Source organism: Bos indicus, chromosome 2, assembly GCF_029378745.1.
Source record: "Bos indicus isolate NIAB-ARS_2022 breed Sahiwal x Tharparkar chromosome 2, NIAB-ARS_B.indTharparkar_mat_pri_1.0, whole genome shotgun sequence".
Lineage (NCBI taxonomy): Eukaryota > Metazoa > Chordata > Mammalia > Artiodactyla > Bovidae > Bos > Bos indicus.
In genome coordinates, this window is record NC_091761.1 from 124,670,218 (window position 1) to 124,692,411 (window position 22,194).

A 22,194-nucleotide genomic window follows, 5' to 3' on the forward strand; every position below is an offset into this window, starting at 1 on the left:
CCTGTGAGTTGGCTCTTCACGTCAGATGACCAATGTTCTGGAGCTTCAGCTTCAGCGTCAGTCCTTCCAATGAATATTCAGGGTTGATTTCCTATAGGATTGATCTGGTTTGATCTTGCAGCCCAAGAGACTCTCAAGAGTCTTCTCCAGCACCACAGTTCAAAATCATCCATTCTTCAGTGCTCAGCCTTCTTTATGGTTGCACTCTTATATTTGTAAGTGATTGCTGGTAAAACCATAGCTTTGACTATACGGACACTTTGTTGTCAGTAAAGTGATGTCTCTGCTTTTTAATATGCTGTCTAGGTTTGTCATAGCTTTCCTTCCAAAGAGCAAGCATCTTTTAATTTCATGGCTGCAATCACCATCCACAGTGATTTTGGAGCCCAAGAAAATCCAGTATGACTTCATCTTAAATTGATTATATCTACACAGACCCCCTATCCAAATAAGGTCACATTCATAGGTACCATCTTTCCAGGCGGTGCAGTGGTAAAGAATTCATCTGCAATGAAGGAGTCAGGGGAGGCATGGGTTTGATCTCTGGGTTGGGAAGATCTTCTAGAGGATGAAATGGCAACCCACTCCAGTACTCTCTCTTGGAAAATGCCATGGACAGGAGAGCCTGGTGGGCTACAGTCCATGGTGTTGTAAAGAGTTGGACACAACACAGCACGTATGTACCATACGTACCAGAGATTAGGATTCATTTTGGGAGGTACAATTCTACCTACTATGACCTTCCTGACAAAGTCTCATTTCCTTTGTAATCACTACCTCCCTGCCTCCAGGCAAACACGTATCTGCTCGGTTTACTCTCAGCCCTCCTGCCCCCAGGCAAACAATGACTTGTTTTATGTATAGTTTCCATTTTCTAAAATTTTATATAAAACCATACAGTATGCACTCTTTTTGTCTAGTTTTTTTTTTCACTCAGGATAATTACTGAGATCCATATAAGCAAAGGCATTATTAGTAGTTCATTCGTATTTACTGCTCTGTAGTATTCCATCATTCCTTTCCATTTCACATTATGCTCAAAATCCTTCAAGCTAGGCTTCAGCAGTACGTGAACTGGGATTTAGAAAAGGCAGAAGAACCAGAGCTCAAACTGGCAGCATTTGTTGGATCATAGAAAAAGCAAGGGAGTTCCAGAAAAACATCCACTTCTTCTTCACAGGGGCTTCCCTGGTGGCTCAGACAGTAAAGACTCTGCCTCAAATGCTAGGAGACCCGGGTTTAATCCCTGGTCGGGAAGATCCCCTGGGAAAGAAAATGGCAACCCACTCCAGTATTCTTGCCCAGAGAATCCCATGGACAGAGGAGCCTGGCGGGCTACAGTCCATGGGGTCGCAAAGAATCGAACACAACTGAGTGACTGACACTCACTTTTCTACTTCACTGACTAGGCTAAAGCCTTTGACTTTTGTGGATCACAACAAACTGGAAAATTCTTAGAGATGGGAATACCAGACTACCTTACCTATCTCTTGAAAAACCAGTATGCGAGTTAAAAAGCAACAGAACCAGACATGGAACAACTGACTGGTTCAAAATTGGGAAAGAAGTACGTTAAGGCTGTATATTATCACCCTGCTTATATAACTTACATGCAGAGTACATCATATGAAATGCTGGACTTGATGAATCATAAGCTGGAATCAATACTGTTGGGAGAAATACCAACAAATTCAGATATGCAGATGATAAGATTCTAATGGCAGAAGGTGAAGAGGCACTAAACAGCTTCTTGATGAGGGTGAAAGAGGAGAGTGAAAAAGCTGGTTTGAAACTCAACATTCAAAAAACTAAGATCAAAGCATCTAGTCCCATCACTTCATGGCAAATAGAAGGGGAAAAAGTGGAAACATTGACAGATATTATTTTCTTGGGCTCCAAAATCACTGTGGACGGTGACTGCAGCCATGAAATTAAAAGATGCTTGCTCCTTGGAAGGAAATCTATGAGAAACCTAGAGACTATATTAAAGACTATATTAAGCAGAGACATTACGTTGCTGACAAAGATCCATCTAGTCAAAGCTATGGTTTTTCCAGTAATCATATATCGACGTGAGAGCTGGACCATAAAGAAGGCTGAGCACTGAAGAACTGATGCTTTTGAACTGTGGTGCTGTAGAAGACATTTTTTTTTTTTAGCATTTTCATTTATTTGGCTGTACTTGGTCTTAATTGTGGCATTTGAGATCTAGTTCCCTGACCAGGGATCAAACCCAGGCCCCCTGCTCTGGGAGCATAGAATTTTAGTGACTGACCACCAGGGAGGTCCCTGGAGTGGAGTCTTGAGAGTCCCTTGAGCTGCAAGGAGATCAATCCAGTCCATCCTAAAGGAAATCAATATTCCTGAATATTCCCTGGAAGGAGTAATGCTAAAGCTGAAGCTCCAATACTTTGGCCACCTGATATGAAGAGCTGACTCATTGGAAAAGACCCTGATGCTGGGAAAGACTGAAGGCAGGAGGAGCAGGGGCTGACACAGGATGGGATGGCTGGATGGCATCACTGACTCAATGGATGAGAGTTTGAGCAAAGTCCAGAAGATAGCAGAGGACAGGGAAGCCTGGTGTGCTGTAGTCCATGGGGTCACAGAGTCGGACACAACTGGGTGACCAAACAACAACAAATGATTAATGATGTTGAACATCTTTCCATATTCTTACTTGTCATCTGTGTATCTTTTTTCATAATGTGTCTTTTAAAGTCTTCTGCTTCCCCCACCTTTATTTCTGTTTCTAAATTTTTTTAAAAATTATTGTTTTTGGCTGAGCTGGGTCTTTGTTGCTGCACGTGGGCTTCTCTAGTTGTGGTGAGAGGGGACTACTCTCTAGTTGCGGCGTGCAGACTTCTCGTGTTGTGGCTTCTCTTGTTTGGAGCACGGGCTCTAAGGTTTGTGGGCTCCGTAGCTGTGTCGCATGGGCTTAATTCCCCTGAGGCATGTGGAAAAAGTATCTTTCAGAGAACAAAAAATTTTGATGAAGTGCAATTTATCAGTGTTTTTCTCTTAAGAATCATGCTTTGAGATCATATCTAAGAAAATTTTGTCTAAACCATATTCTTCTATATGAGTGAGTCTCTTCCTGGGCTGTCTCTTCTGTTCCATTGATTTCTTTGTTCATCCTCCTTTATGTCAATTTCATAGTGTTTAGGTAACTTTAGCTTTATAATATGTCTTAAAATAAGACAGTGTTAGTCCTCCAGTCCTGTTCTTTTTCATAGTTGCTTTATATTTCTGACAACTGTAGAATCTGTTTGTCAGTTAAAGTCCACTAAGGGGCATTTTGATTGGAACTGCATTAAATCTGATGTCTTGATAATACTGAGACTTGTGATCCATGAAAATGTTATTTCTCTCCATATATTTAGGTTTTCTTTACTTTCTTTACCATTATTTTATATTTTACAATGCACAGGTCTTACATAATCTTTCATCAGGTTTATCCACAATATTTAAAGGTTTTTTTATGGTATTGTAAATTGTTATTATAAATGTTAATCTCTCATATTTCTGCATTTCAATTTCAGACTATTCATGGCCAATGTTCAACAAGCTCTTCTAAGACTATTATGACCTGGGAAAAGATACTCAATGATGAGCAACTATCTGTGTAATAAAGCAAAAAGGAATCTATTATCAAAGATTGCCATTTTTGGATAAAATGTACAATGTGTCAGGAATATAGTCAATAATAATGTAATATCTTTGTATCGAGACAGATGGTAACTAGATTCATTGTGGTGAGCATTTTGCAATGTATAGAAATATTAAACCACTATGCTGTGTACCAGGAACTAACATAGTATTGTAGGTCAACTATACTCCAAAAATCAAATAAATTCATGGAAAAAGAGATCAGATTTGTGGTTACTAGAGGCAGGGGGTGGGAGACAGGAAACTGGATGAAGGTGGTCAAAAGGTGTAAACTTTCAGTTATAAAATAAATATTAGGGAGGTAATATAGAATATGATTAATATAATTAATATCTATGTTATATATATCAAAGTCATTAAGAGAGTAAGTCCTAAGAGTTCTCATCACAAGGAAAAAATATATTTCCTGTTTCTTTTATTGTGTATCTATAGGAGATGATGGATTTCATTAAACTTATTGTGATAATCATTTTATGATGTATGTAAGTAAAATCATTATGCTCTATATGTTAAACTTATACAGTGCTGTATGCCAAATATATCTCAATAAAATTAAAAAGAAAAAAATCCCCATTTTTAACTAATTCCTAATCTTGATGACCTCCTGGTAATACTCAGAGAGCCACAGGTCTGCATTAAGATTGCCATCTTGGCCAACAGCAGAGCCTGGTGTCTGAGGTAGGAGAGGAGAATATATTTTAATGAACAGGCATCCTTATTTAATTATTTTTAAGGACTATGCCAAGAGTTCCACCTTCCTTTTCCTTACTCTACCTAGAGAAACATCTGAGGTGGGCAAACTTGTCTGTATACCTGGGCTCTACTTGTAGTACATATGCAGGAAGCTGGCTTGCATTCAGTTTCTCTATGCTTTTGGTTCCAGCGACTTGAAAAATATATTACCTAACACTTTGAAAGGAGGCAGTTACATGGAACATGTGAAATAGATACAATGGAAATTGTGGGTGTGATATTTAACTGGGCTTGGACCTCAGGGCTGAGCAACAGGATAAATGCCAGAAAAGCCTTGCTGTCCTAGGAACCACCTGAATTCTTAGAAACTAAAATTAAAAAAAAAAAAAAAAACACACTTATGTGTTTTTGGGGCTTCCCTAGTGGCTGAGTGGTAAAGAATCCACCTGTCAATGCAGAAGATGTGGATTCCACCCAAGTCAGGAAGATCCGTTGGAGAAGGAAACAGCAACCCACTCCAGTATTCTTGCCTGGGAAATCCCATGGACAGAGAAGTCTGGCAGGCTACAATCCACGAGGTCACAAAAGAGTCAGACATGACTCAGTGACTAAACAACAACAACAGCATGTCTATCTTATGGTGTAAAGCTCTGAGAGCTATCTAGTTCCTTAATTTCCAGATTCATTGAAGATACCCATCTGTGTACAACATGTACTTTTTTTTAACTATGCTTTTTTTTTAAACTAACTTTTTAAAAAAACTGTTTCTAAAATTTTTTAAAAAAGGATATATGAATGCTCCACCACCAAGTAAGTCTCTAAGACATTCTCCAGGCCAGAATACTGGATTGGTTAGCCTTTCCCTTCTCCAGGGGGTCTTCTCAACCCAGGGATGGAACCCAGGTCTCCCAGGTAACCTGGGTTGCAGGCAGATTCTTTACCAGCTAAGCCACAAAGGAAGTCCAAGAATACTGGAGTGGGTAGCCCAGTCCTTCTCCAGGGGATCTTCCCCACTCAGGAATCGAACCGGGGTTACCTGCATTGCAGGCAGATTCTTTACCAACTGAGAAATCAGGGAAGCCCACATATACTGGCATAATCAAATCAGATCAATATATTCTAAGAAAAGGCCTACCTGATCAGTGTGTTCCCAATCTGGTGCCGGATTTCATTCCACTCCTCTTTGCTTTTTCGAGGCCAAGAATTCATGTTCATTTCTGGTTCACTAGGTTTGTGGTTCAACTTCATGGCCAGCGTATCTTTCCTCTTCACTTTGTTGGCCAGAGCACCTTTGCACAAGAGAAAGAAAAACATGTAGAAGCTTCAGGCTCAACCTTACCTGGAGCTAGGTAAGAATCTGAACAAACATTATCAGAATCCCAGCTTTCTAGTTGGCCTCCAATGAGTCACCTAACATAGAGGTGGGGGTAAAGCTGAAGATATCTAAAAATCTTTGCAGCAGATGGACTCAGATGGGTTAACTCTACCTTTTCCCTTCTACCAGTTCTCTCTCTACATTTTCTTCTTAGTAAGAGTTGCTCTAAGAGGGATCATCTAAGCAGGGGACAGCCTCTGAATTACAACAGAAAGGCATTCGAACTAACACACCTCAGATGGTTCTCCTCCTCCTAAAATTGCTTTCCATTTTCAGGAATCAGGATTCTATTATTCGCAGATGGGTATATATGAACATATATATTTTTTCCTTTGCCCCATGAACATAGTTAAGTTTATAAGGCTGAAGGAGAGTATCACTTCTGTCTTTTCCACAAAGCCCAAACACTAACTTCCCTTTACTCCACATTCTTTAATACCATCAAGATAAACATTTTTTAAATCAAAACTAAACACATAAAACCTGATTGACTCAACCTATTGGGCTCCCTCTGACTGGCTTGTATGACGGGAACAGCAAGGACAAGTGTCTTTCCCAGAGGCTTCCAACAGCAGTCAGCCAGATGCCTGGGTGGGAGAGGGGGTCTGCATCCATGCATCTTACGCTTGCTAAGACCACACACAGCTGTATCTGTACAAGAGCCTTCTCCTTCTCTTTCTCTCCCCTTCTTACTATGATGGCTTTCATCTTCGTCCTCTTCATCTCGGTACTGAATGGGACCTTCTGAATCAGAGTCACTCTCTTTCCCTTCTTCTTCCTCCTGCAGACACTGCGGTAGTTTAGGAATGACTGAGGTAGATGCTACATCTTCATCGAATGCAAATATGTGGCTTTGCTCCTCCTCTTCTTCATCGTCTGGACTAACAAATTAACATAATTACATTTCCCTTTCAGAGACATAAAGAGTAATTGATTTGCAAGTCAAAGTATTAAATAACTGAAAAAGTTCATGAATGAAATAATTTATAGTTTTTTTCCTTATTTTTTTACAATCTTGCTAAGAAACTTTTTAGCAGCTATTAATCTGAAGGGCTCTGGGCTCAAATCCCAGAGCTACAACTTATTTACTAGATTTTAAGTGACCTAATTTTTCTGTAAATGGGGATGATACCTACCTGTTGGCTTGTTGTGAGAATGAAATAGACAAATTCTAGAATGCACTAGTGTCTGGCACACAGGGCCTTGATGACCTATATATAAGATGCTAGTCTGCTTTGGTGTGACTAAATGAGAAGACTACACAGCATCTGACATAGTACTTGGCTCAGGGAAGACACTCAATAAAAATACTGAACCCACTTCTCAAACCAAGGAAGCAAAGAGAAGTAAAGATGAAAACTAACTTTTCCCCTTTACATTCTGGAGGCATAAACTATGACGTAACCTACTTCAAATTCCTAAACTGTCTCTTTCCAGGATATGAAATAAGTAAGACCAGGAAGTACAAGAAATTATGGCAGAACAAATAAAAAGGAGGATACTGAAACAGCTCTACAATTCTTTTAGTAAGACAAATTTCCAGCTTGCCAAGAAATGTTACCCTTCAGTCACAATTTGTCTGAATTTTAAAAAGACGGACAAAGTAGGAATAACTACTGAGTGGGGACAGATGAACTAGAGAAAAGATGAGCAGTTCCAGTCTACAGAGCTGGAATACTGAACCATTTTTCAGAGCTCCCTTCTTTTTCTTTAGGTTTCTCCCTGCCCTCTCTACCAAGATCATATGCCAGGCACTCGAGCTTTCAGATTTGTCTAATTGCATTCTCACAAGCTTATGAGGTCGGTATTATTCCTGTTTACAGGCTGCACAACTAAAGAGCAGGAAGGTCAAGTGACACACACTATTGTAAGCTAGTAGTAAGAGGCAGAGCTGGGATGTGAACCCAGAGCCAGCTTACTCCAAGGTCAATGTTCTGAAGCACCACGTTACACTGCTTCCTCTATAAGACATAAAAATGCACAGTGGTTTTAATTTTGAAGTAGAGAAATTTGTAATTTCTGTATCATGGAAATTTCTGCTATGGAAACAATGTCATAGAAATGAGCAGGGTAAAAGTCCAAATTCAAGAACGTGTCTTATTTGTTGAGTACTCTTCTTAAGTTTGTTCACATTTTCTCTATAAGTAATTTTTTCCAAGAAAGGCTGGCTAGAGTAAAGAGGGAACAAGAAGCAAGCTTGAAAGGCACTCACACTTTTAGCATTTCAATAGTGATGGGAAGTGACCTGGTCCGACCCAGGGTACTGCTGTCCTCAGAAAAGTTGTCGCTGTTCTCGAAGAGCAACGAATGAGCTCTATGAGAGCCCTCCAAGGGAGGAGTCATGGGAAGTGGGCTGGTTAGGGCCTGCTGGATTCGGATGTGCAGCGGGACTGGGGGCAGCCTAGGGGGTACCTGGGGCTCCCCGAAGCTGTGGTCCAACATCCTCTTGGGTACTTCCCTTTTCTGGCTTTCCTGCTGGGGAATCTCCTGCGGTAGGTCTAAGGAAGGTGGAAACTCAATTTCTGGCACAACTTGGAAAGTCTTAGCAGGGAGTGGAGGGGATTGAGGGGGTTCTGGAGGTATATGAGCAGGCAGTGGGGAGGAGGAGGGAGTCAGCAGGGGTTCAGAGCCCACAGAGCATGCGCTCTTCTCTCTCTGATCGCTTGGTGCTTTTGTGGCGGTGGTGGCAGCAGCAGACTCTGAGGTGGGCACCAAGGCTGATGGAATGCCTCTCTTCGGTGGTAAAGGTGGGGATGGCTTTGATAACAACGTACCACTGTTTATTGCTTGGGACAATTCAGCTGGAAAAGAGAAAGCAGTACCTCAATTTAAGATGGTTTTACAGTGCTTTGAGGGGCCAGCCCAGGATCTAGAATTAGAGCTGAGTTCAGTCTTCATCTTCCGTGCTAATTATACCATTTTATGGCTTTGCCATTCTCTACCTCATCGTGAAACAAACAATTAATATTTAAATATGTAGAAGGTCCAACAGACATATAGAGGTGTGAGATGACCACCACCTTAATACTCTAATGAGAAATTTCTTACTTTTTTAATAGCAGACATGACAACTTTTTATGACTTGATCTTGGTGTAGATAAAGTTAATACAAAAAGAAACAACAACAAAAAAATGTGGCTAATAAGTTCTTTTGTCTAACAACACTTCATATTCTTATACAACAGATCATCTTTACCATCTTACAGAAGGAAAAACTGTGGCCCCAAAAGTTAGGTGGCTTGCCCAAGATCATACTACAAACTGCTAAGGACTCAGCTAGTTCCCAGGACTCATTCTTATGAGGTTCCATCCTCTGGATTCCCCTGACTTTGTTTTTCACTAGTACCCACACCTCTTCCTGTCCTTTACATCCAATCTGCCATCTCCACTTTTCAGTACACACGGGCTCCTTGACGACAGGGCGTCCCTTGTCTCCATCAGCATATTCACAAAGTGGGGCACAGTGCCTGGCACACAGTGGTCCTCAACACATGTTTATTAGATGAGAGGCCCCTCCCCGTACCATGGCAGTATATATCCTTATGTGACCCCCCAAGCCCACACGTCTCAGGTGTCGATTGAGCGAAGTCCCTTTTAGAACTCCAAATGGCTTTTAAGAAGTGGATCATCACATCACAAAAGATCAACCTGGCAAAATAATTAAACAGCAGTTCTCTCTCTCTCTCTTTTTTAACTTTCTAAACAGTAGTTTTCTTGGTCACCAACCTCCGACCCTCGACCCAAACCCCTCACTTTGGTCCCACCAATTGTTTACAAAGGTTTTATATGTCTTACCTAGACAGCAACACCTCAAGTTTCCCTAAAATAAAAAAATTTAATTGCTCTAAATCCCATTCCATTGGCAGCATTCAAAGTAAAAGTCTAGCTAATATGATGTTTTAATGTTATTCTTCATAAGTAAAATTTTAAAAGGTATTTCTAGAAAAATACTACATATACTTATAAAAAAGGATTCAAAAAATGGAAATTTTAGGATCAATGAAAGAGATATATTCTGGTACATTGGATTTTTGCTGGCTGGCTAAAAATTGTTGCTGTTCAGTTGCTGGAAATGGCTAAAAACAGTGGTTAGCTATTCCATCTACAACAAAATCCAACCCTGACAAGATCAAATCTGAGTATTTTAACAACTGAATTGATAAAGTAAGTTACCTTTAGTGATTTAAGGGAAACATTTACCTGAAAAGGAAAGGACTTCTGGTACACACACTGTGATAATGGCATTTGGCATGGGAAAGACGCAAAATGTTCACTGGAGGGGTTACAATTCCCTTCATCAGTTATTGATGGAGGTCCTTCCTTAGTCCCAATACTCCTAATCAGTCCTTAGTCCTAATTCTATCATGCCTGTTAGTAGACACACCAATGTCTAAATACTGATTTCCAAATGTTTGTGTTTCATGGACCAACATTATTAAAAAGACATTCTCAATCAATCTCAGGTTGTTAATCTTTACATTTTAATTATTTTCAACTAAGGGTTTTTTGGCCATGCTGCATTGCTTTTGAGATCTTAGTTCCCTGACCAGGGATTGAACCCAGGTCCCCAGCAGTGGAAGCATGGAGCCCTAATCACTAGACCACAAGAGAATTCCCTCAACTAAGCCTCGATATTCAGTAAACCACTCATTAGCATAACCCTTTCATGAAAAAAAAAAGGTCTTTTAACACCAAAGAATTAAGAAGATCCATAATTTCAGAATAAAGGATAAAGTTTTTTTTTTGGCCGTGCCCTGCAGTCTGTGGGATCTCAGTTCCTTGACCATGAATTGAACCCAGACCATAGCAGTGAAAGCCTGGAATCTTAACCATTAGGCCACCAGGGAACACCCTAAAGGATAGTTCTTTAAATCTATTTAACTTTAATAAAAACTCAGTGAACTATCCTATTTTTCTCCTTCAGCTGAGGACTGCTCATGGACTGCTGTCAATCCCTCAGTCACAGCGCCTATTGCTTTGGGCTGTTCACCTGAGGCCAGGAGCGGCCTCTATAGTTTGGCCCAGGGTACAGTACAGACAGCAGTGGTTCCTGATGTGTGGTTCCCATATACAGAGCATCAGCATCATCTGCGAACTCATCAGAAATGTAAATTCTCGGGCACTACCCCAGACTTACTGAATCAGAAACTCTACGGGCAGAGCCCAGCACTCTGTGTTTTAACAAGTCCTCCAGGTGACCACAATGAGAACCCCTATGTAAACAACAGTTTGAAAACACAAATGTACAGACAGAGGCCTGCACTCTAGAGTTGAAAGGCCTGTATTTGGTTTCTCTCTCTCACTAACTATAACCTTGAGCCAATCACAACTTCTTCACTTTCTTTTTGCCCTAACTATACACTAGATAAAACAGATAAAACTTCATATGGAGGTTTTGAAAACAAGTGTAGGAAAGTTCCTCGATCCTCAGAGATAAGTCAACATGGCACTATCCATCCAAGGCTGTGATAATAGTAATAACCTCCATCCTGTTTTTCTCAAGCTACTCCAACCTGTTATACTCACAATGAATTCTAAGCCTGTTTTTCAGGGTTCTAGTCACTCCACCTAATTTGGTTAATTAGCCATTTAATGAGCACACTTTTTATTTCTTCATTCAATCATTAACAAAAACTTTAAGCAGTACTAAAGCTAATATCATTTTTCTTGAGAAACTACTTTTTTCTTCTCCTCCCTTTCTTGAAAATTCCTCTAAATTTATATAAGGAAAACCAATCTAAATATAATTCCTGTACATATAAAAAACTTACTAAACCAATAAAAAGTTACTATCTTCCCTGCTTTAATTCTTCTACCACTCATTTTATTACGAGTAGCATCCTTAACTCTCCCAAGACAAAACGTGATTTTATCAAGATAGTTTAAGTAGCTTTGCAGTTCCCCATGAACATGCTATGTTAGATACTGAACCACAAGTTACTCAGGCACCTCTACAATCACCACTTTATCTACTGGGTTTATGTTGAAGGAAGGCATGCATTGGCAGTTTAAAGTAGGTTAAAAAAACACAAAAAAACAAACCCTTTCACCATGTAGGTCAAACCCACGTCTGTTCGTATGTCTAGTCCACCAACTATAAACAGCAGTTCAGAAACAATGCTTTAGGAAAAATAAGTATTAATCTCCTAAACCTTGAACCTAATTTCAGTGATATCTGACCCCACTGTTTCCATTCATAGCCATCTGTCTCATTTTCAAGACTTTTTTCTATGCTGAGGGCATTCAAAGGGACAAGCTATGGAGAACTCTCTCACAGGCCAAATCAATATTGTACCAATTACCCAATAAAACCACCATCTAAAACCAAACCAAACCCCAAACTTTGGAAAGCTAAAGACTTACGTACCAATGACAGGGTTGCTGTTTCTGTGAGTTGGTTTTGGGGGTGGAATAGGGGGCTGCTTGGCAGGGCCTGTGTGAGTAAGGCTCAGGGTAGCAGTGGTGTGAGTGCTGGCAGGAGCAGCGGGCAGAGTCCTGGGTGCTTGGGAAGGGGGGCCAGAGGAATGGACAGTTTTTGCTGGGTTCGTGGCAGCCATGGTAGCAGCAGGTGCTGTGGTGATGGCAGTGGTGGAGGCAGACGAGCTGGGTCTGGCCAAGCTGCCCGAGGAAGTGGCATCCTTTGCTTGCCCTTCATTTGCTTCGTGAGAAGAGGACAAGTGTCTTTTAGGGGGGAGTAAAGGCTGTTTGGGTATACTCTCGGGAACGAACTCTGCTTCAGAATGAGGCTGGCTTCCACTGGAGCCTGTGAAATAATAGATGGGATTTAAAAGGAAAGAGAGTCACAAGACAGGCTGAAAAAGGTAACACACCTACCACTTATGGTCAACTCCATCTATTATTTAACGTACAGGTTGGTTTACAGACAAAGTTTCCCAACCTCACACACTTTAGGATATAACACTTTCTCAATCAGTAAGAGAGGCTCGTTATGATAGTGATTTTTCACACAAGAGCCAGGCAACTGGACACAGAGTCCCTTGGGTGAAGGAGGAGGGATGTTTAGCCTGAAAAAATCCCACAGACATCTGATATTTAATAGCCTTTTCCCATTTGGCTCAGATGGTAAAGAATCTGCCTGCAATACGGGAGACCTGGGTTTGATCTCTGGGTCGGGAAGGTCCTCTGGAGAAGGAAATGGCAACCCACTCCAGTATTCTTGCCTGGAGAAATCCATGGACAGAGGAACCTGGCAGGCTACAGACCATGGGGTCGCAAAGAGTTTGACATGACTGAGCAACTAACACACCTCAGTCCTTGAGAATCACAAATTTAGGTATTTTGTAAATATAAGAATGAGGGGAGAAATTCTATTTCAAGCGGCAACTAGTTGAAGAATTGCTGGAGGGAAACAGAAGTCCCTCTGGATTTTACTTCTCCTCTGGCTCCTGCAATCCCCTGAGATAAATGAGAATGACCAGTCCATGGCTCTTAAACTAGAAAACTCAGAGTTAATTACCTAGTCGCTTCTTCGGCTCCTCTTCTGGAACAGGCTTCCTAAGACTAGCTATTCTTTCCGACTCTTCCTCTACCTGGACTGGACTAGAAGATCTGGTGCTCCCTATGAGGGTGGTGTGGCCGTTCTTTAATGTGGCATGGCTCAACTTCCCTGGATCCTCACCACCTGCAAGGTCCAAAAGAAAGAGCAAACTGGTGGACTGGCGTCATCAGGGAGGGAGAAGAGTCAGCAATTTCTAACCTTTCTTATCCCCTTCATCCAGCCCTCTTTCTGTTTTATCTTATTATTGAGATCTAAATTATTTGGATTTACAGTAGCAATGAAAATAAGTAATTCCTCTCTCCAATAAACATTTGATTATCTATTATGTGCTTTGCTACATGAATAAGACAGATTCCTTATACATAGGTGATCACTATGTTAAATGTTAAGAGCTATAATGAATAAAGTGCTACGGTAGGAATGAAGACACAATTCTCCTGGGGGTGGCAATGGGGTTAGAAAAGCTTCACAGAAAGTGGTAGCTAAACTGGGTCTTAAAGGGGGAGCAGGAGCCTACTACTCGATGACAAGATAAGGAAAGACACGTAGGAAGAAAGAATAGCATGTATGAAGGTATGAGATTATTTGACATGTTTGGGAACTGACAATTAGTTTGGCCTGGGAAGAGAACAGATGCCCAGAAGAAAGCGTTAATAGGAATGAAAACACAAGCAAGAACAGAGAATGGAAAAGTAAGCAAGAGCCAGGCTATGAAGGGTACCAAACACCAGGTAAAGGAGTCTGGACTGAATCCTGTAGGTAACAGGAAGCCAAAGAATTCAAGTAGGAGAGAGATAAGATCTGCTCTGTCTTGTAGAAGATTAACTCTGAGAAGGATGAGAAGGATGCATTAGGCAGTGATTGGAACAGGAAAGCTAATAATGAGCAGAAGGCAGGTGAGAAATAGCAGAGGTGCCTGAGGGCATCAGGAGTAGACAGCAAGGGGGAGAACTGATAGATCAAAGGTAAACCTAACACACATGACGGATTCCTATAAGCTAAATGGCAGGATTGATCACCAGGCTGCAGGCTTTGGGATGACCACTCATCGCTATTACACTTGTAGGTTAAGAACTTTTCACGGAACAATTAGACAAATGTTCCCAGTTACTGGTGAGGTTACCTAGACTCCTTTGGAGGAGAGAACTGAAAAACTGAGGTTAGAGTCTGAACTGTCTCACCTCCTAGGGTCATGGAAACTGGAACTAATTACTCTCTAGTTACTCTCTTTGTTTTTCATAGGGAGATACTCCTTGTAGACTCCTGCACCCCAACCCAGCATTTCCTACTAAGAAATTAGATAGTATCATTCTTTACACAGTCTCAATAACAGGTGGAGCTTGGGTTAAAAGTAGTGAAAAAAAAGTCTAAGTCAAATGAGCACTGAATGAAAATGTACTTCTAAAGTAAAAGTATTCTGACAAGCATTTGTATTTTAAATTTTAAAACAGACGGGGCAAGATGACAACAGCTATGCAAATGTAGTAAGTTACTACTCATGTTAATATAGCTCAGCTTTAACAAAAAACAGGGTTTTCTAGAATGTAAAGCAATGAATCACTTCAAAGCCAACAAAGACCCCCACTTTAGAAAAACATGTAGTGAAAGTTTAAGACACATTATTAACTAGTTTCTACTCAGCACATACCAGCAAAAGTGATCAGTCATTTCTCAAGTTACTTAATCAGGATTGTCTACTTTGAAGTAAAATTTCTTCTATTTAATGCAAAGGGTCTGTGCTAAACGCTAATGGAGTAGAATAGAAATATTAATAGAATCTGGCCTGAACATCTATGAGTGCTTTGCAACCCCCAACTCAGAAAGTCCATGATATATTTTATAATACGGTCAAGTCAGAACCATAATCAAGCCAAAAGCCGTTTCTGAGTATGAAAAGAATTGCAAGGTTCAAATACTGCTTTTAACCTAAACTGGAGATCCATAAGCAAGCTGTAAGGCCCATCTCAGTTTCTTCTTACAGAGTAAATCTTAGGTCAGTTCTCTGGTTAGCATAGGTGCATCTTGTCCAATGGTTACAATTCCCTTGTCAATTAGACCTTCAAGCTTGCTTCTAGGCTAAAAATAACTTGGAACAAAAGCCAGTAGGAAGCATATAGCAAAACTGACTGATTGAAGGTGAAAAACAAGAAGGAAGTAATGTATGGGGTTTGGTGAGTGAGAAAGAAAGGTGAGAGACAAGAGAGGGCACGGGGTAAGGAACAGCTATTATCAAAAAAGCAGCGGCCAAAGGTGCTGTAAAAGAGGCATTATAATTGTAGTTACCCACCTAAATACCTAGAAGATTTTGTGTCCTACTGTAAAAAACAAATAGACTCATGAAAAAACAAGTTATACATGCTCATTACTAACCATGCAGAAAATTTAGAAAAATAGAAAAAATCTTCTATACTCCCATTCTAACATCCAGAAATAACTAATGCTAATGATATTTTAGTGTATTTCCTTCAAGTTTGTTTTCTCTGCTTAATTTTTATATAGTTGAGATAATAAATACATAATTTAATTAAAATTTGCAAGTAAGCAACACAATCACATGGTCCAAAGCCTAGAGTATAATATTCCATTGGTTTGGTTCCTTTCTCCCACCAACCAAAGAATATATTTTTAAAACTTTGCTTTCAGATTTGTCTTACGCAAAGTAGCTCTAATGAAGAGAAATGAAATGCAACCAGTGTATTACAGTCTTACTTTTCTGATAAGCTGCTTCATATAAGTCACATTGGAGAAAGTTCTGACATTATTAAGCCAGCAGTGAGTGTTGAAATACCAAAGCATGATCTTCATGACAGACTAACAAGAAAGATTAGGGTAGCAATATGGGCGTGGAGATGTAGTTGATAAAAAAAGAAAAGAAAATGACACAGTTCTACAGCTAGCACAAAGCTGAGGATGTACAAAGAGAAAGAGAATGTTGGCCCCAAGGATCCTTCACCAACCACTAAATGGCAATTTCAGAGTTAAAGACCATAGCCAGATAAGGAAGGCACTTTGGAGGGAAGGTTGAAGGAAGTTTTTTTATTCCCCTCAGTAAGAAAATGGACTTTAATATAGAAAATAAGGAGGTAATTATTAGAAGAAATACAATCATTTTGTTTACCCCTTAAGTTGAGATTCTTAAAAAAAAAAAAAAAATCAATTACCCTCACTTTTTATGTTTTATTTAATATTTTTTCTTCATTAGATGTTTTCATTCCCACAAAAAATATATGCCCACTTATATGCAATAAAGGGGTGGGGAGTGGGAGGCACAAACTGTGGGGTATAAGATAGGCTCAAAGGTGTATTGTACAACAAGGGGAAAACAGCCAATATTTTGTAATAACTCTAAATGGAAAGTAACCTTTAAGATTATATTCAAAAGGCTTTCTTTAAATAAATAAAATACAGATGGTATGGCATTGAATTTTATAGAAATATCTTAATCATTATTTAGTATTTTTCATTATCAAGTTTAACACCAGTAGAGAAAATGGTACAAAATAGAAATGTAAGTTTCAAAAACATATTACCAGGAAAACACCTGAGCGAGCATCATGGACATTAAGAAATATTATAAAATGTTTCTCCTTCCCCCACAAAGCAATCACTCTTCTAACTCTTATGATAATCCTTTCTTTGTGTTTTCATTATAGTTTAATCACACAATCATATATTTCCAAACACTGTTGTTTCCTTATACTTATAGAAATAATACAATATATATTCTTTCATGACTGACTTCAATTGCTCAGTATTACTGATGAAATTCACATTAAAGGAAGTAGGTATAGTTTGTATTGCCATATAATATTTCATTTTATCAATGTATATCCCAAGTTACTTATATATTTTACTACTGAGGACATTTGGGTTGTTTCTAGTTTTGCTCTGTTAATAAACATTGCGGCTATGAGCATATTTATATATATCTCCTGATACACATGTATACATGTGTTTTTGTTCCGTATATACCAAAGACTGTACATAGGTTTACAGTCTTTGTAAACTGCCCACATTTAGCGCAGGCGGCTGCAACCGGCACCCTTAGCACGGCCGAGAGGAGCTACCCCACGTCTGCGGTCAGGGGCAGAAGCCGGGAGGACCCCATGCCGGAGAGGACGCAGCCAAGAGGAGCTACCCCACGTCCGAGGTCAGGGGCGGCAGCCGGGAGGAGCTACCCCACGTCTGAGCAGCCGAGAGGAGCTACCCCACCTCCGAGGCCAGGGGCGGCGGCCGAGAGGAGCAACCCCACCTCCAAAGAGCGGTGGCTGCCCAGGAGGGCCTAGAGGAGCTATTCCACGTTCAAGGTCAGAAGGGGCCGCCGTGAAGAGATACCCCACGTCCAAGGTAAGAGAAACCCAAGTAAGACGGTAGGTGTTGCAAGAGGGTATCAGAGGGCAGACACACTGAAACCATACTCACAAAAAACTAGTCAATCTAATCACACTAGGACCACAGCCTTGTCTAACTCAATGAAACTAAGCCATGCCCGTGGGACCACCCAAGACAGGTGGGTCATGGTGGAGAGGTCTGACAGAATGTGGTCCACTGGAGAAGGGAATGGCAAACCACTTCAGTATTCTTGCCTTGAGAACCCCATGAACAGTATGAAAAGGCAAAATGATAGGATACTGAAAGAGGAACTCCCCAGGTCAGTAGGTGCCCAATATGCTACTGGAGATCAGTGGAGAAATAACTCCAGAAAGAATGAAGGGATGGAACCAAAGCAAAAAGAATACCCAGTTGTGGATGTGACTGGTGATAGAAGCAAGGTCCGATGCTGTAAAGAGCAATATTGCATAGGAACCTGGAATGTCAGGTCCATGAATCAAAGCAAATTGGAAGTGGTCAAACAAGAGATGGCAAGAGTGAATGTCGACATTCTGCTGCCGTTGCTGCTGCTAAGTCGCTTCAGTCGTGTCTGACTCTGTGCGACCCCAGAGACAGGCTTCCCCATCCCTGGGATTCTCCAGGCAAGAACACTGGAGTGGGTTGCCATTTCCTTCTCCAATGCATGAAAGTGAAAAGTGAAAGTGAAGTCGCTCAGTCGTGTCCCACTCTAGTGACCCCATGTACTGCAGCCCACCAGGCTCCTCCGTCCATGGGATTTTCCAGGCAAAAGGACTGGAGTGGGGTGCCATTGCCTTCTCCAGTCAACATTCTAGGAATCAGCAAACTAAAATGGACTGGAATGGGTGAATTTAACTCAGATGACCATTATATCTACTACTGTGGGCAGGAATCCCTCAGAAGAAATGGAGTGGCCATCATGGTCAACAAAAGAGTTTGAAATGCAGTACTTGGATGTAATCTCAAAAACGACAGAATGATATCTGTTCGTTTCCAAGGCAAACCATTTAATATCACAGTAATCCAAATCTATGCCCCAACCAGTAACGCTGAAGAAGCTGAAGTTGAACAGTTCTATGAAGACCTACAAGACCTTTTAGAACTAACACCCACAAAAGATGTCCTTTTCATTATAGGGGACTGGAATGCAAAAGTAGGAAGTCAAGAAACACCGTGAGTAACAGGCAAATTTGGCCTTGGAATACGGAATGAAGCAGGGCAAAGACTAATAGAGTTTTGCCAAGAAAATGCACTGGTCATAGCAAACACCCTCTTCCAACAACACAAGAGAAGACTCTACACATGGACATCACCAGATAGTCAACATCGAAATCAGACTGATTATATTCTTTGCAGCCAAAGATGGAGAAGCTCTATACAATCAACAAAAACAAGACCAGGAGCTGACTGTGGCTCAGATCATGAACTTCTTACTGCCAAATTCAGACTTAAATTGAAGAAAGTAGGGAAAACCACTAGACCATTCAGGTATGACCTAAATCAAATCCCTTATGATTATACAGTGGAAGTGAGAAATAGATTTAAGGGACTAAATCTGATAGAGTGCCTGATGAACTATGGACTGAGGTTTGTGACACTGTACAGGAGACAGGGATGAAGACCATCCCCATGGAAAAAAAATGCAAAAAAGCAAAATGGCTGTCTAGGGAGGCCTTACCAATAGCTGTGAAAAGAAGAGAAGCGAAAAGCAAAGGAGAAAAGGAAAGATATAAGCATCTGAATACAGAGTTCCAAAGAATAACAAGAAGAGAACAGAAAGCCTTCCTCAGCGATCAATGCAAAGAAAGAGAAGAAAATAACAGAATGGGAAAGACTAGAGATCTCTTCAAGAAAATTAGAGATACCAAGGGGACATTTCATGCAAAGATGGGCTCAATAAAGGACAGAAATGGTATGGACCTAACAGAAGCAGAAGATATTAAGAAGAGATGGCAGGAATACACAGAAGAACTGTAAAAAAAGATCTTCACAACCCAGATAATCACGATGGTGTGATCACTGACCTAGAGCCAGACATCCTGGAATGTGAAGTCAAGTGGGCCTTAGAAAGCATCACTACAAACAAAGCTGGTGGAGGTGATGGAATTCCAGTTGAGCTATTCCAAATTCTGTAAGATGATGCTGTGAAAGTGCTGCACTCAATATGCCAGCACATTTGGAAAACTCAGCAGTGGCCACAGGACTGGAAAAGGTCAGTTTTCATTCCAATCCCAAAGAAAGGCAATGCCAAGGAATGCTCAAACTACTGCACAATTGCACTCATCTCACACACTAGTAAAGTAATGCTCAAAATTCTCCAAGCCAGGCTTCAGCAATACGTGAACCGTGAACTTCTAGTTGTACAAGCTGGTTTTAGAAAAGGCAGAGGAACCAGAGATCAAATTGCCAACATCCACTGGATCATTGAAAAAGCAAGAGAATTCCAGAAGAACATCTATTTCTGCTTTATTGACTGTGCCAAAGCCTTTGACTGTGTGGATCACAATAAACTGTGGAAAATTCTGAAAGAGATGGGAATACCAGACCACCTGACCTGCCTCTTGAGAAATTTATATGCAGGTCAGGAAGCAACAGTTAGAACTGGACATGGAACAACAGACTGGTTCCAAATAGGAAAAGGAGTATGACAGGGCTGTATATTGTCACCCTGCTTATTTAACTTATATGCAGAGTACATTATGAGAAATGCTGGACTGGAAGAAGCACAAGCTGGAATCAAGATTGTCGGGAAAAATATCAATAACCTCAGATATGCAGATGACACCACCCTTATGGCAGAAAGTGAAGAGGAACTAAAAAGCCTCTTGATGAAGGTGAAAGAGGAGTGAAAAAGTTGGCTTAAAACTCAACATTCAGAAAACTAAGATCATGGCTTCTGGTCCCATCACTTCATGGCAAATAGATGGGGAAACAGTAGAAACAGAGTCAGACTTTATTTTTTGGGGCTCCAAAATCACTGCAGATGGTGACTGTAGCCATGAAACTAAAAGATGCTTACTCCTTGGAAGGAAAGTTATGACCAACCTAGACAGTATATGGAAAAACAGAGACATTACTTTGCCAACAAAGGTCCGTCTAGTCAAGGCTATGGTTTTTCCAGTGGTCGTGTATGGATGTGAGAGTTGGACTGTGAAGAAAGCTGAGTGCCGAAGAATTGATGCTTTTGAACCGTGGTGTTGGAGAAGACTCTTGAGAGTCCCTTGGACTACAAGGAGATCCAACTAGTCCATTCTGAAGGAAATCTGCCCTGGGATTTCTTTGGAAGGAATGATGCTAAAGCTGAAACTCCGGTACTTTGGCCACCTCATGTGAAGAGTTGACTCACTGGAAGACTCTGATGCTGGGAGGAATTGGGGGCAGGAGGAGAAGGGGACGACAGAGGATGAGATGGCTGGATGGCATCACTGACTCGTTGGACGTGAGTCTGAGTGAACTCTGGGAGTTGGTGATGGACAGGGAGGCCTGGCGTGCTGCAATTCATGGGGTCGCAAAGAGTCGGACACGACTGAGCGACTGAACTGAACTGAACTGAGCTTTCGTAGATTAGGTTAAACTATTTTTCAATGTGATTATTCCACTTTAACTCTTATAACAATAGTTGTATGTAAATTCCACTTATTTCATACCCTCATCAGTTCTTGTTCTTGGTCATTTGGTTAATTTTAGGTTTTCTAGTTTGTGCGTAGAGCTTTTATTTTGGTTTTAATTTGCATCTCTTAATTATTAATGAAGTAAGAAACCCACCTTTTTCTGTTTATTGTGCATCTGTATGTACTCTTCAGTGAACTGTCTGTTCAGTGCTTTTGCCGACTTTCCTACTGATTGCCTTTTCTTTTTTAATCAAAGTTTTAAAAATATATATTCTAGATGATGAAAGTTTTTTAAAGTCCTCTCCCCTCTCAACAACAGCAATAATAAAGAAAATTCAAATACCTAGTCAGAACCAAAGACCAAGTGTACAGAGACAGGCATATGCTATTTGAGTGTATGCATACTCACCCTGCTCAGAGTCTTCCAAAAGAAGCCCTCTTTTAACCAGCTCTTCTCTCGGTTTTCGCATAGATATTTTTCTCTCTAAAACTAATATTAAATTAGAAAACAATACTCAGAAATGTGCAGACAAAAGTCAACATCTTAGGTAAAAGAATAAAGTGGTTCAATTTTCTATTCTTAGGAAAGAAAAGAATACAAAACCAACCTTCAAATTTTAAAACTTAATTTCTCTGGCATCCTGTGCTATTGGCTAAGTATCATTTCCAAAAGGAACTACACAAGTTCAGCTTTACTGCCCCCCCTTTTTTTTTCGCCACGCTATCAGGCTTATAGAACCTTAGTTTCCTGACCAAGGATTGAACTCTGGCCTTTGGTAGTGAGGGGGAGGAATCCTAACCACTGGACTGCCAGGGAATTCCTTCCTTTTTTTAGAATTATTTATTTGGCTACGACAGGGCTTAGTTGCTCTGTGGCAAGTGGGATCTTAATTCCCCAACCAGGGATGGAACCCAAGTCCTCTGCATTCCAAAGTCCCTCCTTTCTTTTCTATGGAAATTTCAATAATGAGATACTT

At 40.6% G+C, this 22,194-nt stretch overlaps 1 protein-coding gene across 14 annotated transcripts in view; it reads right to left on the reverse strand.

The window, feature by feature from the left end:
* The window catches only part of PHACTR4 (phosphatase and actin regulator 4), a 109,509-nt gene that overhangs the window by 12,206 nt on the left and 75,109 nt on the right, over positions 1-22,194 (reverse strand). For all 14 annotated transcript variants that reach the window (XM_070775195.1, XM_070775150.1, XM_070775178.1 and 11 more), the window contains 6 exons: positions 21,627-21,707; positions 13,215-13,379; positions 12,105-12,500; positions 7,950-8,538; positions 6,431-6,618; positions 5,498-5,651 (listed from right to left, as the gene is read on the reverse strand). In XM_070775195.1, the coding sequence (XP_070631296.1) occupies positions 5,498-5,651; positions 6,431-6,618; positions 7,950-8,538; positions 12,105-12,500; positions 13,215-13,379; positions 21,627-21,707 (1,573 nt within the window). The remainder of the gene's footprint in view (positions 1-5,497; positions 5,652-6,430; positions 6,619-7,949; positions 8,539-12,104; positions 12,501-13,214; positions 13,380-21,626; positions 21,708-22,194) is intronic.